We start from the raw sequence: 24,343 nt of genomic DNA on the forward strand, positions 1-24,343 counted from the left end.
GTGGAAGAGAGCCAGAGATTAATAATAACTAATGATTTAATACAGAGGTGTGTATAAACACATACTGACTGAAAAAGGTGAGTAAAGAAGAAACTCTCGGTACATTGTGGGAACCCCCCAGTTCACTAGACCTATTGCAGTGTAACTAAAGGAGGGTTCAGGGTCACCTGATCCAGCCCCAACTATATGATTTATCAAAAAGGAAAGTTTTAAGCCTGATCGTAAAAGCAGAGAGAGCGTCTATCTCCCAAATCCAAACAGGGAGCTGGTTCCACAGAAGAGGGGCTTTAAAACGGAACTTTCTGTCTCCCATTCTACTCTTTGTAGTCCCACTTAATACTTTTAGTGCAGCGTTGTGGATCAATTGACTATTTTTCAGGGAGTTTTTAAAACAACCTGATAAAAATGAATTACAATAGTCCAACCTAAAAAAAAGATATTTCAGGGAATCCTTTTTTAAGAAATTCACATCCAGCACACGGAACTTTCTTTCTGTGGACAGATCTTTATAAAACATGGTCATCCTGCTCCTTATCTTTTTCATTTGTCTGTGGCTTTACATCCTGATTTTCAAATATTATAACAATTACAAGTGTGTTTTTATTTCTCTTTGTCAAATTTTTGCTTAGTTTCCATGCACTGTTTGCATCTTCTCTATCAGTCAGTGAAGTTCTGCAGTGCATATCCTTTTGCAGTCTCCCATTCTGTTATTTCCTCCAAGCCTTTTGGCATGACATGGCTACTGAGTTTGCATCAGAGCTGGATAGTCTCATGATAGAACTGGTAGATCCAGCATGATATTTGATGTCACAGTGATCATTGTGACTGACAAAAGACAGGCAACAACAAACAACAAGCTGATAAACAAACCCTACACTAAATCTCTGCGCTCCTTTTTTCATAAATAGACTATATTTAAACATGTATATTTCCTAAAAACTGAGTTTAAGATTACATTGAAGCTCTGTGGGAATATAATATGTCGTTTTAAAATGTATTTTTTATATAAAACATATACATATATTCTGTGTATTATGTAAAAATTACCTTTCTTTATAACTAGAAACTAAATCTAAATCAATGTTATATTCATTAACTTATATTATATAAGCTTTGGATCCAGATGCTGCTGTGCTGGTAGTGAGTGACAAGAGTTCTGAGCCGAAACGCAGACAGTGTTTACTGTCACTGGTTTGTTTAGCTTGCCACTGCATTTCCCTCTCTTTAAGAGAAGGGGAATTCAAAGTCACACAAATAGATAACATGTAAATGACAAGCAAATCGACAGGGGAAGTAAGGCTAGTGTTTCCCTGACAGAATGGGGTTTGCAGAGAAAATGAAAAACTCAGAGTCCGCAGGTTTGAGTAATTTCTCTGTCATTCAAAATAGTTATTTTTAACACTTGAATTTAAAAGACACCGAAAATACAGAAATACATATCTTGGGTTTAAGTGAACGTAATGTGCGCATAAAACGCACACATGAAGCGTGACTTCTTTTCCGAGGCCAACATCATGCACAGGTCTAGAAACACACGGATTACCACACAGTTCCACTTCCCAGCTCTACACTCTCAGCGGCAGCAGCAGCCGTCGTCATTGTGCTCACATGCGCCTCGCTCATACACTTCCTGTTTGCCGTGTTTGTGAGCCAGTTTTTGTATGTAAAGCGCAGAACGGCGTACGGCTCCGCTCTTTTTACCCAGGATGTGGGTTTGCCTATTAAATCGTGATGTGCGTGTTGAATGAATGGCAGCGACGCTGAACAGGAGACACCTTCCCTTGGATTTTTTGGACTTTTAAGACACGCACAGGGGCTATGGAGGCTGGCCAATAACCCACAGGTAAGACTGTGAAGAAGGAAATATTTTATTCTAAAGGCGACCAGCAGTGTTCCACTCGCAAATGGGTTAACTGTGTACAGATATGTTTGTGTTGAATTTCATGAACCTTTGATATATGACAACAGACTGTTTGTGTCACCTGTGCGCATCTACGTTTGCATCTAAGAGTCGACAGTTTATGACGCCGTCAAAGTGAAGCTGCTTCTGTCATTCATCTATTGTAATCTAGTTGTTCCTCATGTACGTGTGTTTTATGGCACCAGAGCTCGTTTCTCAGCAGTGTTAAAAACTGTTTTGTTTTCTGTCAGCATCAAACACTGATGGGAAACCTGTGATCTGACAGACCTCCACAGTCCTACCATTATGGTGACTTCTGCTTTTCTAGACTTTCTATGTGATTCATGCCTATAGTATTCAGTGAGGAAGTATAGAGATGCAGAAGCACGTGTTAGATGCCTGGATGGTGTCTAAAATATATGTTGTGATTTTTAGAAGGAGAAAAGTACTTGAAGCTAGTGGGACCAGGCGATCAGATGAAGGAAGAGTTGTGGGTCAGCACTTTAAGTTGCACCAATGAGCTGAAAGGTTTCCTGTCCTTGGGGTCATTTTGGTTGCCATGGAAGTCTATTGGAGTTTAACCAGGGATGCAAGCAAAGGATCCCGATTTACTCGAAGCTTCAGTTCAGGGTGAGAAGAAAGACCAAGTTTTTTTGATTGTCCACCCACAGAAATGCCACCAAGCAAACTGCTGAACTCGTGATACCTGTTACTGGGGAAAAAAACAACAACCCTTTGCTGTTCACACATGGGTTACAAGTACAATACAATTAAAGGTCACTCGAGGAGCTTTTTGAATAAAGTGCCTAGTAATTTAGATACTTGTCACCAGTAATGTAATGATGTAGCTGCATTTGTCACACTGTGATTTTGAGTGATATTGAGAAGACAAAACAAAAATATAAGATAAAACTCACTTCAAAAAAGAGAGAAGATTTTTAGACATTCTGCAACATCACTTTTCCATGTTTTGGGCTGAGATTTTGCTTTTTACGTTGCGTGGCCTCAAGCAGACCCAAGTGATGCATCTAATCATATCAGTTGTTTGCAGTTGATGAGACTTCCCACATTTTCCTTTGAAGCTATGAAAGGTTTTGTATAACTTCCTCTGCATATGCAGAAATGATCCCTGGTGATTGTCTTCGCAACCAGATTCACCAGAAATGATCTGCTGTGTTTTTAGGTCAGGATTGTGATCTTTGTAGGCGTTCTATTTGTGACTGGAGTCATGTTTCAGGCGTACGCATGATTTACCCACTACCCCATGTCACAATTTTCTCAAGAAAGTTAAAAAATGAAAAAGAACTACACGCTACTCCGTGCTTCCACCCCACCCATTAGATGATGACATATTTGTTCTGCACAACGGCAGGAAGGGATCATCTATTTTTCATAGAAATAGTCCAATTTCACAATCGAGTTGGAATACAATCACTCCTATGTTGAGAAATAATAACTGCTGGAGCAGCTCGCGGGCCATTTGTTGTATCGAAGAACACGGACAATCAAGCCTGTTGATTTGTGGGTATGAGATTGTTGACCACAATTTCACATCTATGAGGGTTGACTGCAGAATCCTACCGCTATGTGTTATTCGTCAAATTGTTTCCTGTTTGTCTCTTTAAGGCTTTGATATCAGTAAAATCTTCGTGCTCACCTTTACGACACATACTTTGAGGTCAACACCCCCGGGTGTGTAAACACATGCATCTGTTAGCATTCACTATACATATACTATATACTGTTGTATATAGTTAGAACACAGACAAACATTCCTATATACTGACTATGCTGCCTATATGCTGTTGTATATAGTATATATAGTTTTTGTTATTTTGTTTGTTTGCTCAGTCTTGTTTGCAGTGCTTCTACTGCCTCCTCTGAGTTTCATAATCTGATATTAAAGAACCTGATATTTGCATTAAAATTTTCATATGTTTATCAGTGTTTATTCAGGAAGTGAAAACCAAAGTTTACATAGAGTGACCAAACAGGCCCTTTGTTTTGCTGCTGTAATTAGCAGCACAACAGCATATGTGTGCATCTCGTTGCATTATTAGTATAAAAGCTGATGATTCTAAACAGCCGTGCACATGCACGCAGAGCTGAAGAGCAAGTTCACCTTCATTATTTCCTAATGAGGTATTTTCTAGATGCTCTAAAGTAGGAAATACAGCATAATAGCATTAAACAAAAGCCACATCCACACAGTGTTACTTTTTGACCTGCTTAGCTTATATATAATGCCAAGTGGTCACCGGTAGAGGTTGTTTGGACTAAAGGGAAGCACTTAATTACAACAGAGCTTTGGAGTTGGACTGCTGTTATTTCCTAAAGCCATAAGAGGCAGGTTCACATCCACTAGGTCAGGGGAAGAGAGTAAGGTTGGATGTGAATATTGAAGTTGTGAAAGGGTTTGGGGCTGGGGTGAGGGTGATGGTGGGGTGTGTGACTGTCAATTAAAATGAGAGGCACGCATGTATTATGCACATATATACACAGAGATCTCGTCCCTGGTCTGTGGGAGTATATCTAAGAGTCTGATCACACCACAACAATAGAGAGGCACCTGCTTCCTCAGCGACGCAGGGAAGCTATCTTCCTGTTAGGAAGCATTCGGTAATGGGATCTGTGGGAGACATGGGAAGAGGTCCGTGAGGAGATGGAGGGAGAGGAAAAAGAGGACATTGTGAGAAAGAGAGGGACGCAGGCTGAGGTGAAACGTTGGATGCGCTGTGGGAAGTTTGATGAAAAACCCTACAAGAAGCACAAGTGAGAAATGGGCTTATAAAGGGAAGATAACCGGGTGGCGGGGGGGGGGGTGTTCACTCTACACAAAAACCAGTATGTAAGAACAATGTTAATGTCATCGTGACAAAATCAAAACCCAGAATTCATCCTTTGGATTTCATACAGAAGCTGTTTCTGTTTGGATCAGCTGTTGCTTGAATGGCCGGCTTTTCTCAGTGTGGAGCAGGCAGGTAAGAGAAAGGAAAAAGGAACTAAACATTTGTGGGTGGAATAGTGGTATAGTCTGGTGGTTTGGGGATGCTATTATTGACAGAGCGGGGAGTCTATCAGAGTCAAACATTGGCTAAAAGCTTAAAAGATATCTCTGTGAGAGATTACCATTTGGTTGTATGTTGATCTCCTGATGGTAGACAGAGCTATCAGTTAATGTTTTCCTAGTTTGTTTCTTCCTAGAATAGATTGCTTCATGCAGATGTTGAAGATCAAAACATGACACCATCCGTGTTTTTAGTGCATGAACCATGCTTATTTTTTATTTTTTAAGCTCTTTAAGGACTGTCTCTGTAACATAATGCTTATTTCGCTTTACGTTTTTGAAAACTAGCTCTAAACCATAGAAACACTGCTTGTTGTTGTCAGAATGTAAGCCATGAAAAAGTGGAAGTGACCTTGTTGACTCTTAGGGATGTACTGCATACATCCTCTTATGAAACACCACAAAGTCGCTGCATTTGCAACATGACTAGCAGGTCTATGTAAACAACTTCGATGACGCTTATGGTTGAATTTTGCTGCAAAAATCCCTGTAGTTGCATAAGCCCAGAAAATCCGCAACAATCTGGATGTGGTATATAGCTGTTTTTGCCGTATTTCTATTATAGTGTTTATGATTTCCACTGACAGGTTAATAGTTCAGCAGACACCCTCGCTGTTTTTAAGATTAATAATAGCTGGATGTACATCTTACATTGCAAAAGGGTGTGTGATGGCAGCTTCCTAAAATATATCTGACTTTTCTTTGAGAAGAATACCAAACAAAAGCTTAATCATCCATGTTTGGTAAAAGAGTACTGAATAAGTAACATAGAGGGACTATACCAGTTGGTTCTTTCATATGTAACACTTTCACTGCATCATACAGTGCTATCATCTCTTTTATTACCTTTACGTGTCCTCATTGAACGCCACGTTGGATGTAAGAGTCATTACAACTTTAATTTATTAGTTCCTTCCACATCAACTGGGCTCATATCCAGCTCTGTCCAGCCCTGACAATTACCGGAGCACTCAATACAAGGATCCAACGCACACGGCTCTGTAGTCCTGCTCAGTGCCGCTGGGACACTTTTAGAGACAATACATCTCTGGGGAGGAGGGACGGCTGAGAAAAGTGCTGCATGGTGGTTTTGTTTATGCCTAGAGCTGAAGGTATTGTTATTGAATGGTAACTTTAGGAAAGTGGAGTGCTGTGGGATAATTGAGTTTCATTCATCTGGCCTCCTGAACTTGGGATTTGCATGAACTTCCTGACCCGTGCCTATGGCAAGGTTGGAAGTTTGGATGTCAGTGCTGTGCATCTGTACTTAAGCACGAGTTGTGAGTAAAAATAAGGACAATTGTTTGGGGAAACAATAGCGCACATTTTCCTAAAGGTGTTTTGTGCTGTGCTGTGTTGTCAATGTCCACAGCACTGTTCCTTATGAGTTGTTGTGGCTCATAGGGAACAGTCTGACATTTTGAGAAATATCCTTGTTAACTTGCTTGTTAGATGATGATCAACTATTGTTCTGGTTCATAGGTTAATATAAAAGTCACTTAAATACAAATTTACAGTTGGTATCTAAATGTTTTAGCTCATTATGGAGACTGGAAACAGGAAGTGCACTTTCCTTGGTTCTTTCCAAAGATAAAAAACTGCCAAATAGTATCATCTTGTTTAGCTAATCCAAGAAAAAGAGAGGCGTAAAAGCAAGCTGTTTGTTCCGTATCTTCCATAAGGTCATTATAGACATTTATCATTATGACGTCTTTCTTCAACAGATATTATTTTTTTTTACACATCTTTTGTGGACACATACAAGCATGTGATTCAGTCTGTGTTAATCCAAGTTAACCAGCTGCTGCCCGTCTAACTCTGGCCAAGAAACAAGCACATTCCCAAATGCCAGCCTGCTCTCAAGCATACAGACTGTTGGTGGCCAGGGTTGTGTTTAGGCTGTGGGGACTTAAATCTAGTTTCACAAACACTAACAAACTTTCCCTTCCTGGGCAATGTCTTAAGTACTTGAATTGCAGACATGTTTTACTGTTACTCTAGAGTGGGGTTACTAATAGACTAACTAGCATTTGATACATGTCAGAAAAAATCTCCAGGTAATCAGTGTAACTCAACTTCCTGTCCTCTGAAGTCAAGGATAAACAGTTATGTGCTTATGTGTGTCAGTGTGTGTCAGTTAGAGTTATTAGGCGTGTAGGTGTATAAAGATCAAGTGAGTAATTTGGTAACACCGTTCATCTGTCAGCCAGCATGTATTTCTAGCTTTCATCTGAAGTGGGGAATTTGTGAACCTGTCAGGGGAAATTTTGAGGAGATATAATCAGACACACAGCTTGATGTCATTACTCATTTCTGGTCCTTTTCTACCATCACTCCATAACCATTCTTGTTGAAGATTACACTGACTAAAAAAAATGTGAATGTGAAATCAGTGTGGAAAAAAAGCCATTACTACTAAATGAAAGTTATTTTTTTTTCTTGGTACTGTTGACACCGGTGATGTTTCTGTACACAGCATGCTGATAGTTTTTTTTAAACTTTGGCACATTCAGATTTCACTTAAAGGAATAAAATAACTCTTGAAGGACAAACTCGATTAAGCTGTTGAGCGTTTCTGTCGGGGGGAGGTAGAAGATCTGATTGGTTGCTCTGTTTCTAAAATTGTAAATCTTCTAAAAGCGCTGTCGCCTTCATTTTAATTTTAATTTTATTTTTGTTTTTACAGAAGTATTTGTTCTGCTTCTTATATTTGGATGTTTCCTCATGCTTGCACATGCATTTATTGCATTTCCAAATTCTTAAGTGAGTCAGGAGAAACGTATTGAGGAGATATGTAATGCATTATCAGCAAGCTTATTTCTGACCATGTTAAACAATCTTTTTCCAACATTAACTATGGAAAACGCGCCTGTTCTATGTGTACATGCATTAACAAGTTAGAAGCTGTTTATTGGTTTCAATAATACATTTAGGCCCCAAATTATTGAATATGTTAACCCTAAAACTAGAGTATTGCACATGAAAATGTCTCTCATGCCTCTCTCGTCAATGCAACCGATACAGAGCTACTTTTATATATTAATTAACTAGTTGCGTATGCTTCTGGAGCTCGAACTCATTGTCCAGCCAGCCAACTTTAAGCTTGTTTACATCCTCTTTTAATAGATCGTAGGTTAGTTTCCTCTTCCCATTACAGAGGCTGGTCATGTGTGAGTTTGCTCATGCAGATTATTTGGGAAAAACATGTAAAAATGCATATTCAGCAAGAAATGCTGATGTTTCCCCCAAAATGTTCAAAAAGCTGTTGTCTAACCTGGATGTGAAAACCATCTGTGTAATACAACATATCACACAGCTGGGGTCATCATTGCATCTAATGGGGTCATTACATGCAATTAGGTCATGGTAACATTGTGTAGCTGGACTCTGTTATGGGAAGTCTGGAAAAATCTAAGAATAATTAGATTCATACCATGCCATGGTGAGTTGGATGCAACTAAGGGTGCTTGAAAACCCATGGTTTTCCTGACAAATTATGAGAGAGTGCACTTTTTGTTGTATCGAAAGCAACAGGCTTCTTTGAAAATGGTTTCTGTGGCTATTCCTAATAAGAGTACAAGCTGGCCCACACAGAAACACCTGTTTAATTTGAACTGAAAGGCTAGATCGGGAAATTTTATAGTTGCCCGTGAAAAGAGATGTTCACTTTACCGTTTTCAAACCTATGAACTACTTTCTTCTTTATAAACTGTTTGGTTAGCGGTTAGGTCCAGTTTTCAGCTCTGAAATTGTGTCGTTAACCTTCTGCCACCACAAATGTTGTTCTTCTACATATAAAAACATCCAAGAATTACAAGTGACTACTCAGCCCATTTTAATTTGACTGGCGGACGCCTGTGTTTTTCCTTACGCATATGTCTTATGAGATGTGTTCATAACAGAACTGAAACAGCTTGCCACACCTGGGTTGTCCTCAGTTGCTGCATGAAAAACAGCCAAACGCGCTGATAAACTGAAAGTTTAAAAAAAAAAGTGAAGTTCAGTACATCCTCATGAGTCAGTGGTAAAATATGACGCACATTTTTGTCATACAGGAATTCTATAACAAGCTCTTCCTCGCCATATCTCTCTCATTTATAGGATTGCAGTGTGTGTGTGTGTGTGTGTGTGTGTGTGTGTGTGTGTGTGTGTGTGTGTGTGTGTGTGTGTGTGTGTGTGTGTGTGTGTGTGTGTTAATTTTAAAATCACTTCGGGCTGGGGGGTTTTCTTTTATCCTGTTAAAAATGGTGAAAATTGTTTGCTTTCCAGTTTGTTTTCCTTTAAAATTTTCTCAGTCAAAGCTTGTTGAGCAATATGTAATGTCTTAAATCCAGAAATTCCCATCCTTGTACAATGTAACTGCTGAATACACTATAACTGAAGCAGGTCTGCTTAAAACCGTTGTATTAAAGTGGTCACAGATCCATTTAAGTCTTTAGATAAATATGGCTGCTTTGAGGCAGCGGAGGTTTCTGTCAAATGTGTTTAGGACATTTCAGGAACTATAGCAACAAAACAGTGACACAAATAGCCCTGTGTCTGTTTTCCTTACCACTTAGATTATGGTTTGTGTATCTTCTTCTGACTGATTTTCATACTTGCCGAGTGAACTGCCTTCATGCAAAGTAAATGCGATAACACAACACACTGTTGAGGAAAAGAGAGGAGCATGTGTGTACGTTTGCATGGGAACATTATGCATGAATGTATTTGAAGATAATCTTCCACAGAAGACATTAAAGGGCATTGAGATGCTTATCATATTTCGGTGCTTAATAATCATCTCTCTCCTGCCTCTTTCCAGAACCTGAGTGGTGAATATGCAGCACACCTCTTGTACAGAGGACCGGATCCAGCATGCTCTGGATAGGTGTCTGGATGGACTGCGGCAAAGTCCCACAGCAGCACATCACTGGAACGGTAAGATCCTGCAGTTTTACCAAGGACTTATAGGATCACCGCTAAGATCTGGTTATAAAAGAAGGTTATAATCAGACAGCTGATCCTGTGAAGCCTTAAAAAGCTTTTCTTGGACAAACGCCATCCTCTGAATTTTACAACACCATTTTTTTAATGTGCATCTTTTTAGAGATGTACAGAGCAAATGCTTGGTTGTGCTCCTATCTGCCATGGCAATATAATCACATCATTTGTTTTTGTTAGTGTCGTCACTGCACCAAATATCTTTTAATCTTTATTATTTTTATTCTGAGATAAAGCCACGAGGAGCCTGATTCAGAGTTTCATACACAGAGTCTGAACTCTGTGTGCACAGATATAATTGTTACATTTGTTATATGGAGTTATATTGGTCGCAGCTCATTCTGTCTCTCACTTCACCTCCTTGTATTGTGACTTGTATTGGTTCACTGGCATAGTTTACTGGGACAAAATGCGTGGCTAAGCCATCGTAAATGTCAATAGTTCTGACTAACTAAATCGTATCACGGCATTAACCATGGCTCTTGTTAATATGTTTGTTGTAAGTTTTGTAATTTTATCTGCTTACAGCAGGTTTTTCAGTCTAAAGTGCCATACAATGAACAGAAATCGTTCATTACAGGCGTTCATTTAGAGTGTGGGGTCAAAATTCTGTTTCTAGGAAGGTAAAGGCACCACATTTTCTCAGAAGTATCAACCTCTAGCAAGCACATTTGGACATGTGTAACATGTGGTGTTGACAGAAAAAGTTGTTTGTTCACGAGCTCTTAACACAGGGACTGTGCGCGACATACGCTCAGAAGAGTCTGAGCTGCTTGTTGATGACACTGTTGCTGAAAGATCATTGGTGGAGCACACTATTGGGTGTTGAAGGAAGTTGTGTGAATAGACAGCTGGGAGGAAGTGGTGGTACAGACCGCAGCGTGTGTGTGAGGCATCAGAAGCAGGAGGTACTGTGATGCAGAGTATAAAAACAGGGCGGAAGATCAAACTGGCATCGGCCTCCGCACGTCAACCAGTGTCAGATAGAATGACGCATACCTGTGCAAACTGATCGGTGGTGATGATGTGATTTTGGCATTTAAAACGTGACCTGAAGGTCTTAGTTTGGTGTTCTCGTTTCATCATTCGTTTTTTCCAATTCAGAGCTTTTATTTTTATTTTTGAAATGCATTGACCGGATAAACTTCCAGGGATATGTAATGTGCTACATTCACGTAAACGTCCACATGTTGAGCACAAGCCGTCTACTGAAGCACTGATGTATTACATTCTGGATCTTAACAGGATCATTCAAAACAGGCAGCTGTATTCCCATAACCAGCAATATTAAAAAAGACTAGAGCTCCCAAGTGGTTAGGTGTGATCATGATGCAAATAGCGCACTGCTTTTTAGAGATGTTAGGTAGCGCACTTGGATGCAAAGGCCTGTTTATAGGACGGCATTTGTGTTTGACTGCTAAAGCTTTAATTCCTTAGATTGATGTGCAATCTAAGTCACGGAGATCGAGGGATCATATCAAAATAACATGCTTGTGAGGAGTCAGGTGTCATTTTCAGTTGTTTTTGTGACTGTGATACACCACACTCAAAAAAACAGATCGGTGTGGTTTGAAATACTGTATTCACAGATCTACTTTGTTGTTTTTAATTCAGGTTTCTGTTTCACACTGTAACAGAAAACAGTAAAACATTATTATGTATACCAAAAGCTTTATATTGAGACTTTTGATAAAAAGTTAATTGATTATCTGGGACTTGCCAACTGCACTTTTACCAAATTACCCTTTGTGAATAACCTAGTGCAAAATAAATCTTTCAAACTGAGATCTTATCTTGTTTTTATTTTATTTTTTTCTAACAACAGGAAATCCATCCTGTCGTATTTGTACATACGCAAACATCCTTAGTGAAACAGTGAACAAAAGGTGATAATACACACCTATGATACGCACCAGAAGTGACAGCTTGAGACTTCAAAAAGCTGTTGGGTGTTTTTTGCAAACCAGTGTCAGAGCCTAGCACAATATTGTCCAGTGCCTTGTTTCATTACCACTATAGGGTACGTTTGATGGCTACTAAAAATATGTAGAAAAGTAGAATCGTAGCATTAGATATTAAATATGTGAGAATGTCAAGCATATATGTTGTTTATAGCTGTAAAAACGCATGTTTTGCAGTGCTGATGTGCTCAGTGGGACAGTCAATGAACCGATGGAGCCTGGAGGAGCTGGTGAAGAGAGATCCGGACAACTTCATCATCCTTTTACAGCAGATCATCAGGAAGACCCGAGAGGTGAGAGGTCAAGGAGAAAAGATGTATTAATCATTGATGAATGAATGCTATAATAATCAAAAGTCTACATTAACTAATCCTTACTCGCTTTATGTTGTGTTCATCTGTTCGTGCGATCAGGTTCAGGAGCAGTGTCAGTATGAGCTGGTGGCTCCTCTCGCTATCATGTTCTCCTCCACGCTGTTGCAGGTACAGCTTGTCTAAAAACAGATGTTATCAAAATATGTGACCTTTCTTCACCTCTCAGTAGCATTCAGAGTGTTCCAAGATGGTATGAGCTTTCTCCATCTTAAAGTTCAGTTAGTTTCTCAATTCAATCCCCTGTGACGTATGTTCAAGCAGTTACAGGATAATTACATAATACTAGAAACCGTAACAATGAAAGATGTGAAAGGAAGCCTTTTCATCATGCAGAAATCATGCCTACAGAAAACCTTTGATTTATCCGTTTATTCTTTCTTGCTAAATATTTTATTTTACATATATTTTTGTAATATACAACAAATGAACAACCATAGTATGACCCAAACATGACAATAAGATATGTAATACATTTCATTTCCTGAAAAAAGAGCAGAACTGAAAAGAACAGTTTTGTATTGCTTTGTGTTTCCACCTCTTATGAACTAATACATCCCAATTAATGGACCAAATGGCTCCAATTAAAAGCATTCTCTGATCCCTCTGGATCAAATTATGATTGTTGATCAGCCAGTTGCTCCAAAAGAAAATGGTCTTTCCGTATTGGATCAGTTAGGCACAGTTATTCACTATATAAATAACAAGTTATTTAAATAATTCATCGAGGTTTTATATAAAACAGAGTAATAGTTTGAGTTATGCTTCAAAGCTTCTAGATTGTAGAAGTAGAACTGAATTATGAACAATTATGATAATCGTAGTTTCAGTATGTTGTTGGTCTTCTGAGATGGATCTTGCGGTCTACAGAGCTCCTGTAGAGTAAAAACATCTTTTTGTGCTTTGGTCTTAGACACCGTACTGCACTGATAACACAGACCTGCTGGAGGAAGCCATGGATGTGTTTTGCCATTTCCTCACATGGCCTGAACCCTACTGCAGTGTGTGTAAAAAGCTTCTCTCCACAATACAGCTAGAAATGAAGGCCCCAGGTAAATATGGAGAATGTTGTTTATTTTTTGTGGTCCTTCTCTTCTTTATGTGTCTGTTTAATTCACACATCTTTGCCCTCTTAGACATACTATGCTTAATTTACCTCTTGCTTATCCACCTGTTGTAACTGTACTCCCCCTAGTGATAAGTCAAAGAAATGCATTTAGGATAACGCTTGGGGGGAAAAAAGAGCTCTGCTTGTAGCGTGTACACCTGACAGAGGCAGGATGATGACGTGGTTTCAGGTTTAAGAGAAACTTCTTCATTCTAACTGGATATTGTTTGAAAACGGATGTAGTATCAGCATTTACAGAAAGCAGAAACCACAAATGAGTGAGGAAATTCAGCTGAATGGTCAGGTATTTCAAAAGATTAAAAAAACAAAACAACAAAAGACGACTTAAGATAAGATAAGATAAGATAAGATAAGATAGAACTTTATTAATCCCTCGGGTGGGTTCCTCTGGGAAATTTGATTTCCAAAAAAGCACAGCACCGACAGAAGTTACAGAGTTATACACACACACATATATATAAATACAGAGACAATATAAATAAAATATACGAAGGGGATAAATAGAATAAATAGGAATAAAAATAAAAATACAAGTGAATTGCACATTTCAAGTATTGAGTCTATTGCACCGTTGACTATTTACAAAAGTATTGCACAAAAGGTATTGCACAGTGAGGTGAAGAGGCACTACAGCTTAGTTGTTCCCCCCTCCTTTGTCCTCCTGTTTCCCCTCCCTCTCCCCACCAGAGAGGAGTTAAACAGTCTGATGGCGTGTGGGACAAAGGAGTTTTTAAGTCTGTTAGTTCTTGTCTTTGGGAGAAGCAACCTGTCACTGAACAGACTCTTCTGATTGTTTATGGCCGTGTGCAGAGGATGCCTGGCATTGTCCATAATGTCCATCAGTTTCTTTAATGTCCTTTTCTCTGCCACTGTCACCAGAGTGTCCAGCTTCATGCCGACCACAGAGCTAGCCCTCCTGATCAGTTTCTCCAGCCTGGATGAGTCCTTCTTTGCTGTGCTGCTCCCCCAGCACACCACAGCATAGAAAAGTACTCCAGCAACCACCGACTGGTAAAACATCCTCAGGAGCTTCCTGCAGATGTTAAAAGACCTCAGCCTCCTGAGGAAGTACAGTCGGCTTTGGGCTTTTTTATACAGGTGCTCTGTGTTGCATGACCAGTCCAGTTTATTGTCCACCCACAGCCTGAGGTACTTGTACTTGTTGACCACCTCCACCTCCTCCCCCTCTATCTGAACCGGCAGTGGACCTGCTCTAGACCTCCCGAAGTCCACAACCAGTTCCTTAGTCTTTGAGGTGTTGAGTTGCAGGTGGTTTGTGTGACTCCATGCGACAAAGTTCCTCACCAGACTTCTGTACTCCTCTTCCTGATCATCCCAGATACACCCCATGATGGCTGTGTCGTCTGCAAACTTCTGAATGTGGCATAATTCAGAGTTGTAGCAGAAGTCAGAGGTGTACAGGGTGAAGAGAAGAGGGGACAGCACAGTTCCCTGTGGTGCTCCTGTGCTGCTGACCACTGTGTCAGACGTGATGTCCTTCAGCCTGACGTACTGTGGTCTGTCGGTGAGGTAGTCGGAGATCCAAGCCACCAGGCAGGGGTCCACCTCCATCCTGTTCAGTTTTTCTTGAAGCATACAGGGCCAGATGGTATTAAAGGCACTGGAAAAGTCAAGAAACAGGATCCTGACCGTGCCTTTTCCCCCATCCAGGTGTGAGTGGGCTCTGTGTAGGAGGTACAGGATGGCATCCTCCACTCCGACACCCGCCTTGTATGCAAACTGTAGTGGGTCCTGGGCATGTTGTACCTGTGGTCGGAGGAGGTTGAGGAAGAGCCGCTCTAGAGTCTTCATAAGATGTGACGTCAGTGCCACCGGTCGGAAGTCATTCAGCTCATTGGGCCGGTTCTTTTTGGGGACCGGGACGATGCAGGATGTCTTCCATAGGGCGGGCACTCTCCCCAGTCGCAGACTGAGGTTGAAGACTCGTTGTAGCGGCTCCCCAAGTTCAGCAGCACACGCCTTTAGCATCCTAGGACACACCTTGTCTGGGCCTGCTGCCTTTCTGGGGCGAAGCTTCCTCAGTTGTCTCCTGACCTGATCCACTGTGACACTGGGAGATGTTTGGGAAGAGGGGAGGGGGGGAGATGTCTTGCTGCTGAGAGAGGGATTGGAGGAGGGGGGTGTCATGGTGTCAGGAAGGGGGGGAAGCGAGGGAGGTAGGAGAGTGGGGATTGGACTCTGTAGTGAAGGTGAGGGTGAGGGTGGGGGGGTTGTGGGCTGGTCAAACCTGTTGAAGAAGTTGTTGAGTTCGTTTGCCTTCTCCACAGTCCCCCCCACTGTGCTTTTCTTGGTGTTGTGGCCTGTGATGGTTTTCACACCATTCCAGACCTCCCTCATATTGTTCCTCTCCAACTTCTGCTCCACCTTCCTCCTGTAGGTGTCCTTTGCTTCCCTCAGGCAGCGTTTCACCTCCCGCTGTGCTGCCTTCATCTCCTCCTTCACTTTGCTCCTGAAAGCCTTCTTCTTCATGTTGAGGACAGCTTTGACTTCCTGTGTTATCCACGGTTTGTTATTAGGATAACACCGTACCGTCTTAGCAGGGGCGACCGTGTCCACACAAAAGTTGAGGTAGTCTGTAAGACAGTGTGTCGCCCCCTCTATGTCCTCACCATGTGGGCTTAGGAGCACATCCCAGTCTGTGGTGTCATAACAGTCCCTCAGAGCATCCTCCTTTTCTGGGGTCCATCTCCGGATGGAGCGCGTTGTGACCGGCTGCCTTTGGACGAGGGGTGTGTATTGTGGCTGTAGGTAAACCAGGTTGTGGTCTGACTTCCCTAGTGGGGGGAGGGGGGTGGCTCTGTATGCATCTCTCACATTAGCATACAGTAGGTCAATTGTCCTGTTGCTTCTTGTGGGACAATTCACAAACTGGTGAAAAGCAGCCAGAGTAGAGTCCAGTGTGGCATGGTTAAAGTCTCCAGATATAATAATGAAAGCCTCGGGGTTTTGTGTCTGAAGTCTTGCTGTGACTGTGTGTATTTTCTCACAGGCAGCTGTTGCGTCGGCCCTCGGAGGGCCGATTTGTGAATGAGTGTTAGCTGGTGTAGTGTTTTGGTGTGTATTTGTTGTTCGGATAAGGTCACAGCCAGAGGTACCCATACCTCATTTATTCATTTCAGTTGACTTTAACCGTCCCGTGAGCAGCATTGGCTAATTTTAATGATTAACAATATTAACACTTCAATAATTTATTAGTAATTAGGTCATCAGTTACCCTTCATCTGCCTCTAGTTATTCCACCACAACATTTAATGTAGTCATGCTTTTTTTTTTGGTGTCAATTCAAATGTTTGTGTTCTGTTTTCCAAACAGGAATTTCCTTTCAGAGACTGGTGAGGGACGAGCAGGGCTTGAACACATCCATCCAGTGCTCAAAAACCATGTAAGGCTTCCCTATGTCACTGCTCACTACGTTAAAGACTATAAAAATATAGAATATGCATGTAAGCATGTGCCTATGTAGAAAGAAATAGCATATACAGAAAAAAAAAATTAGCCACAACTAGTCCAAGTGCTGGTGATATTTGATATCTGCATTTGCAAAGGTCCTATGCTGCATAAGCACACTGTGCTTTCTCTACCTTTGAAGCACTGCATGCAGAGGATGGTGTATGCTTAGTTCACTTTGGTGTGTTAACTTTGCACCTTCTGCTTTCTTGTGAAAAAGTTGCACAGCCATTCGTGCTGCATTTATCCGATCCCACGTGTAAAGTAACAACAAAAATAAACTACAGGTGCCATACTTAATGACACCATGTGTGATGTGTCATCTCAGTACTTTGAAAATCCCTTTCCATCCCCTTTTCTACCCACCAAACCTCATCATGACCATAGCATCCTGTTTGCATCGTGTCCTGCATACAGTGTATAGGTTGTGTACATTGTGTACAAGTCAAGGTTTTACTCTAACACTCCGTGTTGCTGACAGGACTGTGTTGCTGATGAACCCCAGTGAAGTTCCTGCTGACTTTGTTTCAGTGGCTGAGCAGCTCAGCTGCGTTCAGCACTCACAGAGAGAAACCTACATCACTTTGATTAAACACGCCTTCCAGTCCACACTAGGCACCAAGTACCCTCTGCACAGCATTCACAGAGCTCTGCAGGTAAGTGTGCTAAATGTACTGTTCTGCAAATATTGATTGTAAAAAGCTAGGAAACTTTGTGGTGTAGTACAAAACACACATTTTGTTATAGTTGGGTTGTTTTTTTTATTCTCATACAAGCTAAATAATCACATTGTTTCATTGTAACTAAATTCATTTCTTTTAGTAAGATATTTCATTCATTTTTAACCCACAGCTAATGGGAGAAAGTATTTTTTAGTGTACTCTAAACCTAACCTGAATGAATATGTTAATCTACCATTAACCATCTTTACTTTGAATTTCTGACATTACATTTGTTATATAAAGCTACAAAGACTTAAGTACATGCCTTTTTAATAGGTTTTGATGGTTAGATAAATGTAGTTTTTATCTTGGCTCTCCCCGCTGGCAGGAACAAAGATGTTCGTTGCTAAACTGAACTGAATAAAAGGGAAAAAGACTCTAGCGTACGTACGATATCGTCGTAAGGAGTTGCTTGTCAGTAGTTTTATGTTTGAAGAATGTTTTCAGGATGTGAGATATTTGCTTTGTAGTTCCAGCCCAAGATTTAAACTCTGAGATGGTTACTGTAGTTTGGAAATCTATAAATATTTATTAAAGGAAAATGTTATGACATCACATGGTCAAAACCTGTACTGTCCAATATGAGATTAATATGAGACCATGACTTTTTGCAGGAAAAACCTGTGAATGAGCTGGAGGAGATCTACTCCTTGGTAAGCGATGCCTTGGAGGCAGCTGCTACCATGAGTGAACCACTGAAGGGGCGGAGTCATGTCATCCAGGGACTGGAGAAACTCAGGGAGATGATGAAGATCCCTGCTTCCAATGGAAGGAAGTCTGATGGTAAGGCTGGTTTTGGTAACTGGGGGGTTGGAGGTTGGAAGTGTGTTACATGGCACTAATCCGACTGTTATTTTGCTCTTCTCTTAGGAATGTTGCAGACGCTACCCCTGCCCACAGCCAAATGTTACATGTTTAACTGGGAAAAAGATAACTTTGGTAATAAACTCAACTTGTATTTATTTGTACTTCATATTTGGGAATAAACTTTTTCCTATTAGCTGACAGAGAATTTGTAAATCAATCTCTTAAGGATAGTTTTTCCTGGATCTTTCAGCAGGTGTTTTTCTCTCTGTTTTGATAGCTAAATTTAAATATTATTTTCTAAGTAAGATTTATATCCTGTTTCCTGCAGATGTTCTGAACACCCTTTTGGAGCATGAAACTGGCTACCTGTCCACTAATGAGCAGGAAGAAGAGGGTGATATTGATGACGAGAGGTATGTGACAGAAATTGATGTGGAAGAAGACAAAGACGAGGAGGAGCATGGTGTTGAACCTTCTGCAATATCTATCATCCCTAGTGACTACCGCAACAGCCATCGTGCCTCTACCTTCTCCACGATCTCCTCCACATCCAAAGACTCCATGTTCTCCACCTTGTCTGTAGCCTCAGAATCGTACGCTCCCTCCCTTCTTTCTATCACCTCTGGAGCTGATAGTGACTACTTTGAAGATCCTGATGACTACATTTGCTCCTCTCCTGTCGCTGAAAAATGTTCGCCAAGGTCAACAAAAAGTTCAGCTCGACTAAGCCAACACTTCTACCGGCTTTTCATCAAACCCAAGAGCCCCCTTTCCCGGGCCAAAAGTTTAGGAAACACTGAATCGAAAGACCTTTTTGTGGTGCGAGAGAAGCGTTCCAACTCCCTGCCACAGCAGGTCAGATTACATATTCCTGAACCCTCACTCCAGCCACAAAGTCAAACCCTTAAACATGTCTGCTTCCGAAGGAGGCCTATTCTTAGCAGTGATGAAGACATTAAGAATATTACGCTGAGGGTGGTGGTATTTGGTGCTGATCATGTAGCGGGGAAGGTGGCCCGAGCATACAATGACCTCAGGAGAAAGGAGACTGCATGTCCGCGTCTCAGCAGGGCTTTCAATCTTCAGTTCTACTTTGTGCCAGTGAAGAAAGACTCTGCAGTAATAGCAGCTCGGAGAGGTTCTAGTCCTTTAATTCAACCTGGAGCTTCAAAGGGAACAACCCTGTGTAACGTAAGTGCAAGAACACCACCACCAATATCAAATACAAGGCACAAGGTCTGCTTTAGACTAAGCTACCTGAGGCGCAGAGCAAAGAAAACATAATTTCAAGATGACTACAGAATGATTATTTGTGATTTTTTTTTGAACAGAAAGACAAAATGTCCATAAAGGTAAATGTATGACACTTTTGCTCATGCAGGACCACATGGGCATAGGGGACAGTACTAATGACATTGCCCATCTCCTTGGTATGCTGGATCCTTGGTACGAAAGAAACACCCTCAGCCTGCTTAACTTACCAGCCAACATCGTCTGCCAGGTATAACTGTAGTATAACTTTTCCACCACCAAGCCAAAGCTATCCTAAAGTCTGTTATTCCTGTTTATCCAACAAAGAATTTCACCATGTATCATAAACTCTTTGCTGCAGCAAACCTCAAAAACAGAGTCCGAGTCCTACGATAGCTCATATGAGCAGCGTCTACCCATCCTGGCCGACTTGGTCCTGTACTATTGCCGCTATGCTGCTCGGCCAACTCTAATCCAGCTCTATCAGGCTGAGGTTGGTTACACGTTAACACTTAAAATGCTTTTTTGGGGCTTTTTGTTCCCCTTTCTTGCAACTTCATTCACAAGTTTTTTTTTTAGTATCAGAGAATGGCACTCTGCCACTCATTAACAACAAAACACAGTTTCATATTCAGTGAATAACGGAGGAACTTTGGTCTTGTAGCTGACGTTAGCTTGTGGAGAGCGGAGGACTGAGGTGTTCGTCCACTCCCTGGAGTTGGGTCACGCCGCAGGAACGCGAGCCATCAAGGCCATGGGTAAGTCAGACGCATGCATCAAACATTTGCATTTATACATAGCCTAGCAGCCACATTTCCTTACAGTGACATGGATTATCATTTATTATGAGGCTGAGACTACTAAATTTATAGTAGGGAAACAACTGCTTTTTTTTTTTTTTTTTTTTACATCATGATTCACTTCTACTTTTCAAGTTTCACTTGTCAACACTACTTGCACTTCTGATTTTTAATTTCTTTGGAGAAGTTAAAGTTTAGGGAAATGTTTTTATGTCCTCTATCTGTTAGTTACTGTGCAAATGACCTACCCTTTGTTTCCATTATGTAAAAACTTATGACAACAGTGGCTAAACTACACAAATGTCTTTTTTTCCACACCAGGAAGTACATTTAAAAATATTTTGTAGACATATTGTTTTGTAGCCCTTTTAAGTACCGTGGATTAACAGTTTATGTGTGTACGTGTGCTTTTCTTTTTTTTTCTGTAGGTGCTGCCAGTAAACGTTTTGGCATTGATGGTGACCGAGAAGCAGTCCCTCTAACTTTGGAAGTTGTGTACAACAAGGTAGGATGGCGTTTGGGTTGTATCCCTAATTAAAATTTGTTTCATAAAGCTGTGTTATAAACAAATTTTATTTGTAATTATGACATCTTATCAGGAGAAAAACAAACAAACACTTTAGTGCAGTTTTCCACCGCCTTAAGAACTGGTTTAAGTTATATGGTCGCTTCTTGAGTCACAGGAGATGACGCATCAAACTTCTGTGACAAAGCACAAAGACTTGCACAAAGGTTTGGTCTTTGTGGTCATGTGGTCTGAACCATTAGAAATTGGTAAAAGTGACATCTCTTTGTCTTTCAAAATCGACACAGTCGTCTGGAAGCAGTCATGATCATATCTGTTTTTCTCATCTCCCAAAACTGGAGTGTTTTGGGTTTTGTTTTTTTTTTGTTTAAATAAAAGAGCCGTAATCTTACCCTACTTTTCCTCTCATTCAGGTTGTTATTAGCGGCAGAAGTCAGTGGAAGCGAGAAACCAAAGTTTGTACTTCAGTAAACTTAATCAAAGCATGCAAGAATCCTGAGGAGCTAGGTATGTAACTCTTTGTGTTTACCATTAAAAGTTATGTCTGTTCACAATTTCATTTCAGGGAAACACATTCCATTCTTCACTGTCAATTCGAATCATTCACTTTCTTATTCCCGTATTACTCAAGCTAGTTTTCTAATCGAAACCCTTTCTCAAGGTGAAAATGAACAAAATGTGCAAGTGTATTCTTAATTGACCTAAAATGATGTCTATCAGACTCAAAGATGGAGTGCCTGCAGCTGACAATGACTGAAGTCCTGAAGAGACAGAATGGGAAATGCAAAAAGGGCTACAACCAGGTGAGCAATACGTGATATCAGTCTGCCTTGGTGGTTTGTGGTTATGAAAGTGCAGCACCAATCTACTTTCGCAAACAGCTTTGCAGCACAGCCATCACTGAAGATGGAGTCCTCGATACACACTCGATTTCATCTCAAAATCTCGACTGAATATCTAGTCACACACGCAAGCATGTATGGGAACCGTTTACTGTCTGACACCGTGATGGAACAGAAAGCCACAACACACAAACAAGAACACAATTCTTTTGCTGGTGTGTGCTTTGGCAGTAGTATTGTTTTGCAGCACTGTATGCTGGTGTGTTAACCTAGTTTGGGTTTGGAGCGTTTATTTATAAGAGTTTTTAACCTCATCAGCAAAATGTAGACCTGATTAAATGATTGAACCCATCTGAGTTGTTTTCAATGCAACTCGGTCGAGGTGTGAAAGTCGTGCGTGTTGTTTAAAAATGATTCCTTTTCGTGAAGTCTTGTTGGTTTTTGGTAAAATGTCTGTTCGTGACAATTTGCTCCGCTTATCACCTTTGCAGCAACTGACTGTGACTGAGGTGAAGGTGGACAAGGTGCAGGTCAGCGGTGTTGAAAACACAACTTTTGCTGTGTGCCTGGACCAGGATGAGAAGAAGATACTACAGAGTGTCACCAGGTTTGGAATGAAAATAAACACGTGCACCCAAATGAAAAGAAACCGGAAAGAAGCTATATGTGATGGTAGCTAATTGAGACAGGTTGTTTCACATCTACGTGGTCTACATGGTAACATAACCATACGTTAAGACACAGCTTTTTCTTTTCTTTTCTTTTTTTTTGGGGGGGGGGGGGGTGTTTAGAAGAAACATTTGTCAGAAAAAAATAGTTTAGAATCACAAAGACATACAAATTAGATTTTAGCTCTTGATTTGTTCTCGGAGCAGTTTCTCTCTCTCAGCTGCGTCACCATGGCCCTCTTTCCTCTCAGGAAACGTACACAGAAATGACAAAACCCACTTACAGTACACAGTCCTTGCAAATGTTTGTTTTTCTCTAACCATATATCTCCTTCTTTGTCATCCAGGTGTGAAATATCAGTGTGCTACAAACCTGACAGCTCCACTGACTGGAGGCTACGAAAATTCCAGGCCTCTGCTCAAATCCAGCCACTCCACCCGACCTTCTGCTCCCTCCTCTGCCTGCCCATAGTCACTTTTAGTGGGGCTCTTCCCTGAGACTGCCGACCACTGATCTGGGAAAGATGCTCTGCACTGTTGTGCATATTCTGTGAAACTAGAGACTAACTAAAGAGGATATTTTAATATTTTTTGCTAATTTTTATGAAGTACTTGGACAGATTCACATGATGGTGCCTTCGACCTGCAGTGGGGTGCAACATTTGGAAACATAAAAACAGGGATAGTAACAAAAGTCACCTGATTATTTTATTTTATTTTATGTTATTTTTTTATATATATTTACACGTACCAGAAGACCCAGGCAACCAAGAGACCGAGTTGATTGTGTGTTGTTTTCTTTGTACACAGCAGTCATTCTGTGTAATTAGGGAACACTTTGGGTTTCATTCATCAAGTTTCACTTCCTCTTTCTGCACTGACAGACAAACATGACTCCACCCACAGTCACATTAAAATATCCTCTGGGTAAACAGGGTGAATCTAGAGAGTCTTGGGTGAAAAGATACACAAACTAGCAACACCACATGCTGTGCTACCAGGCTCCTGGTGAGGGAGATGTTAAGACTGTGGTATATTGGAGTCAAAGTTTACCAACTTTTCTCTCTGGAAATCCATGTGGAGGTGTCTATTGGGGGTTATAATCAGATTAGGTGACAATATCTGAGAATGCACACTATTAGAGAATATGTAAATATTATTTTTGTAAATATTCTGCCGTGTACTATAACTTGAAAATCACATCATCATTTTTATGCCTGTTATACACAGTTATAACATTTCTCCTAAGGAGTTACACTGTACTGTTTTAACTGAAATTATAAGTATGACCAGCAGAGGGCCCCAGTGACTTTTCTATTTGACTTCACTTGAAGTACAGTGTACTTGGAATAAAGTGTCTTTGTAATTACTGTAACATATTTTATGAACGAAATGTTTTTGATTTTGTTTTTAAATAAGGACACCAGTAGGGGAAAAGGTGTTTAAAAATAGATTTGGATGTACACTTCCTGCATGAAAAGGAACTGATTCATTGCACTTTACACTCAGTAATCTGTGCAATTAAAATGTTATTGTTTTGTTAGTGTAAAGGGATAATATCCTGATGACTTGACTGACACTGAAATTGAAGCACTGCAGATTGGTATAATTAAATGACATGACAATCGAGCGAACAGGCGGTTAAATTAGGTACTTTTTGTGTTTAAATGTCAGATAAATGCATGACACCAGTGCCCTCCATCTACATGTGTCCTCTGATGAAAGTGTGATATTTCTTTCTGTAAATTATATTTGTCTATCTATGAAACATCTTCAATTCAGAGATCATTAAAATATGTATATGTCTGCAGAGTAAGTCGACTCAATTTATAGGCTACGTTTACAACA

At 40.6% G+C, this 24,343-nt stretch overlaps 1 protein-coding gene across 3 annotated transcripts; it reads left to right on the forward strand.

The window, feature by feature from the left end:
* The first annotated feature begins 1,578 nt into the window (after window positions 1–1,578).
* pik3r5 (phosphoinositide-3-kinase, regulatory subunit 5) lies at window positions 1,579–24,302 on the forward strand. Of its 3 annotated transcripts, XM_085410211.1 has the most exons (19): window positions 1,579–1,843; window positions 9,772–9,887; window positions 12,089–12,204; window positions 12,325–12,393; window positions 13,196–13,334; window positions 16,745–16,814; window positions 17,361–17,535; window positions 18,216–18,384; window positions 18,472–18,540; window positions 18,737–18,821; window positions 18,906–19,599; window positions 19,790–19,909; window positions 20,021–20,152; window positions 20,324–20,417; window positions 20,888–20,964; window positions 21,399–21,492; window positions 21,706–21,788; window positions 22,319–22,434; window positions 22,843–24,302. In XM_085410211.1, the coding sequence occupies exons 2-19, from the start codon at window positions 9,788–9,790 to the stop codon at window positions 22,991–22,993; spliced, it is 2,553 nt and encodes an 850-aa protein (XP_085266337.1). In that variant the 5' UTR covers window positions 1,579–1,843; window positions 9,772–9,787; the 3' UTR covers window positions 22,994–24,302. The 3 variants fall into 3 exon arrangements, with proteins under 3 accessions (XP_085266337.1, XP_085266336.1, XP_085266338.1); XM_085410210.1 differs by having other exon boundaries at window positions 18,737–19,599; XM_085410212.1 differs by lacking the exons at window positions 1,579–1,843; window positions 9,772–9,887; window positions 12,089–12,204; window positions 12,325–12,393; window positions 13,196–13,334 and adding an exon at window positions 15,689–16,161 and having other exon boundaries at window positions 18,737–19,599.
* Window positions 24,303–24,343: the final 41 nt, after the last annotated feature.

The sequence above is a fragment of the Rhamphochromis longiceps genome, linkage group LG6, assembly GCF_057381845.1.
Source record: "Rhamphochromis longiceps isolate RC_006_pf linkage group LG6, R_longiceps_female_GT1.1, whole genome shotgun sequence".
Taxonomy (NCBI): Eukaryota; Metazoa; Chordata; class Actinopteri; order Cichliformes; family Cichlidae; genus Rhamphochromis; species Rhamphochromis longiceps.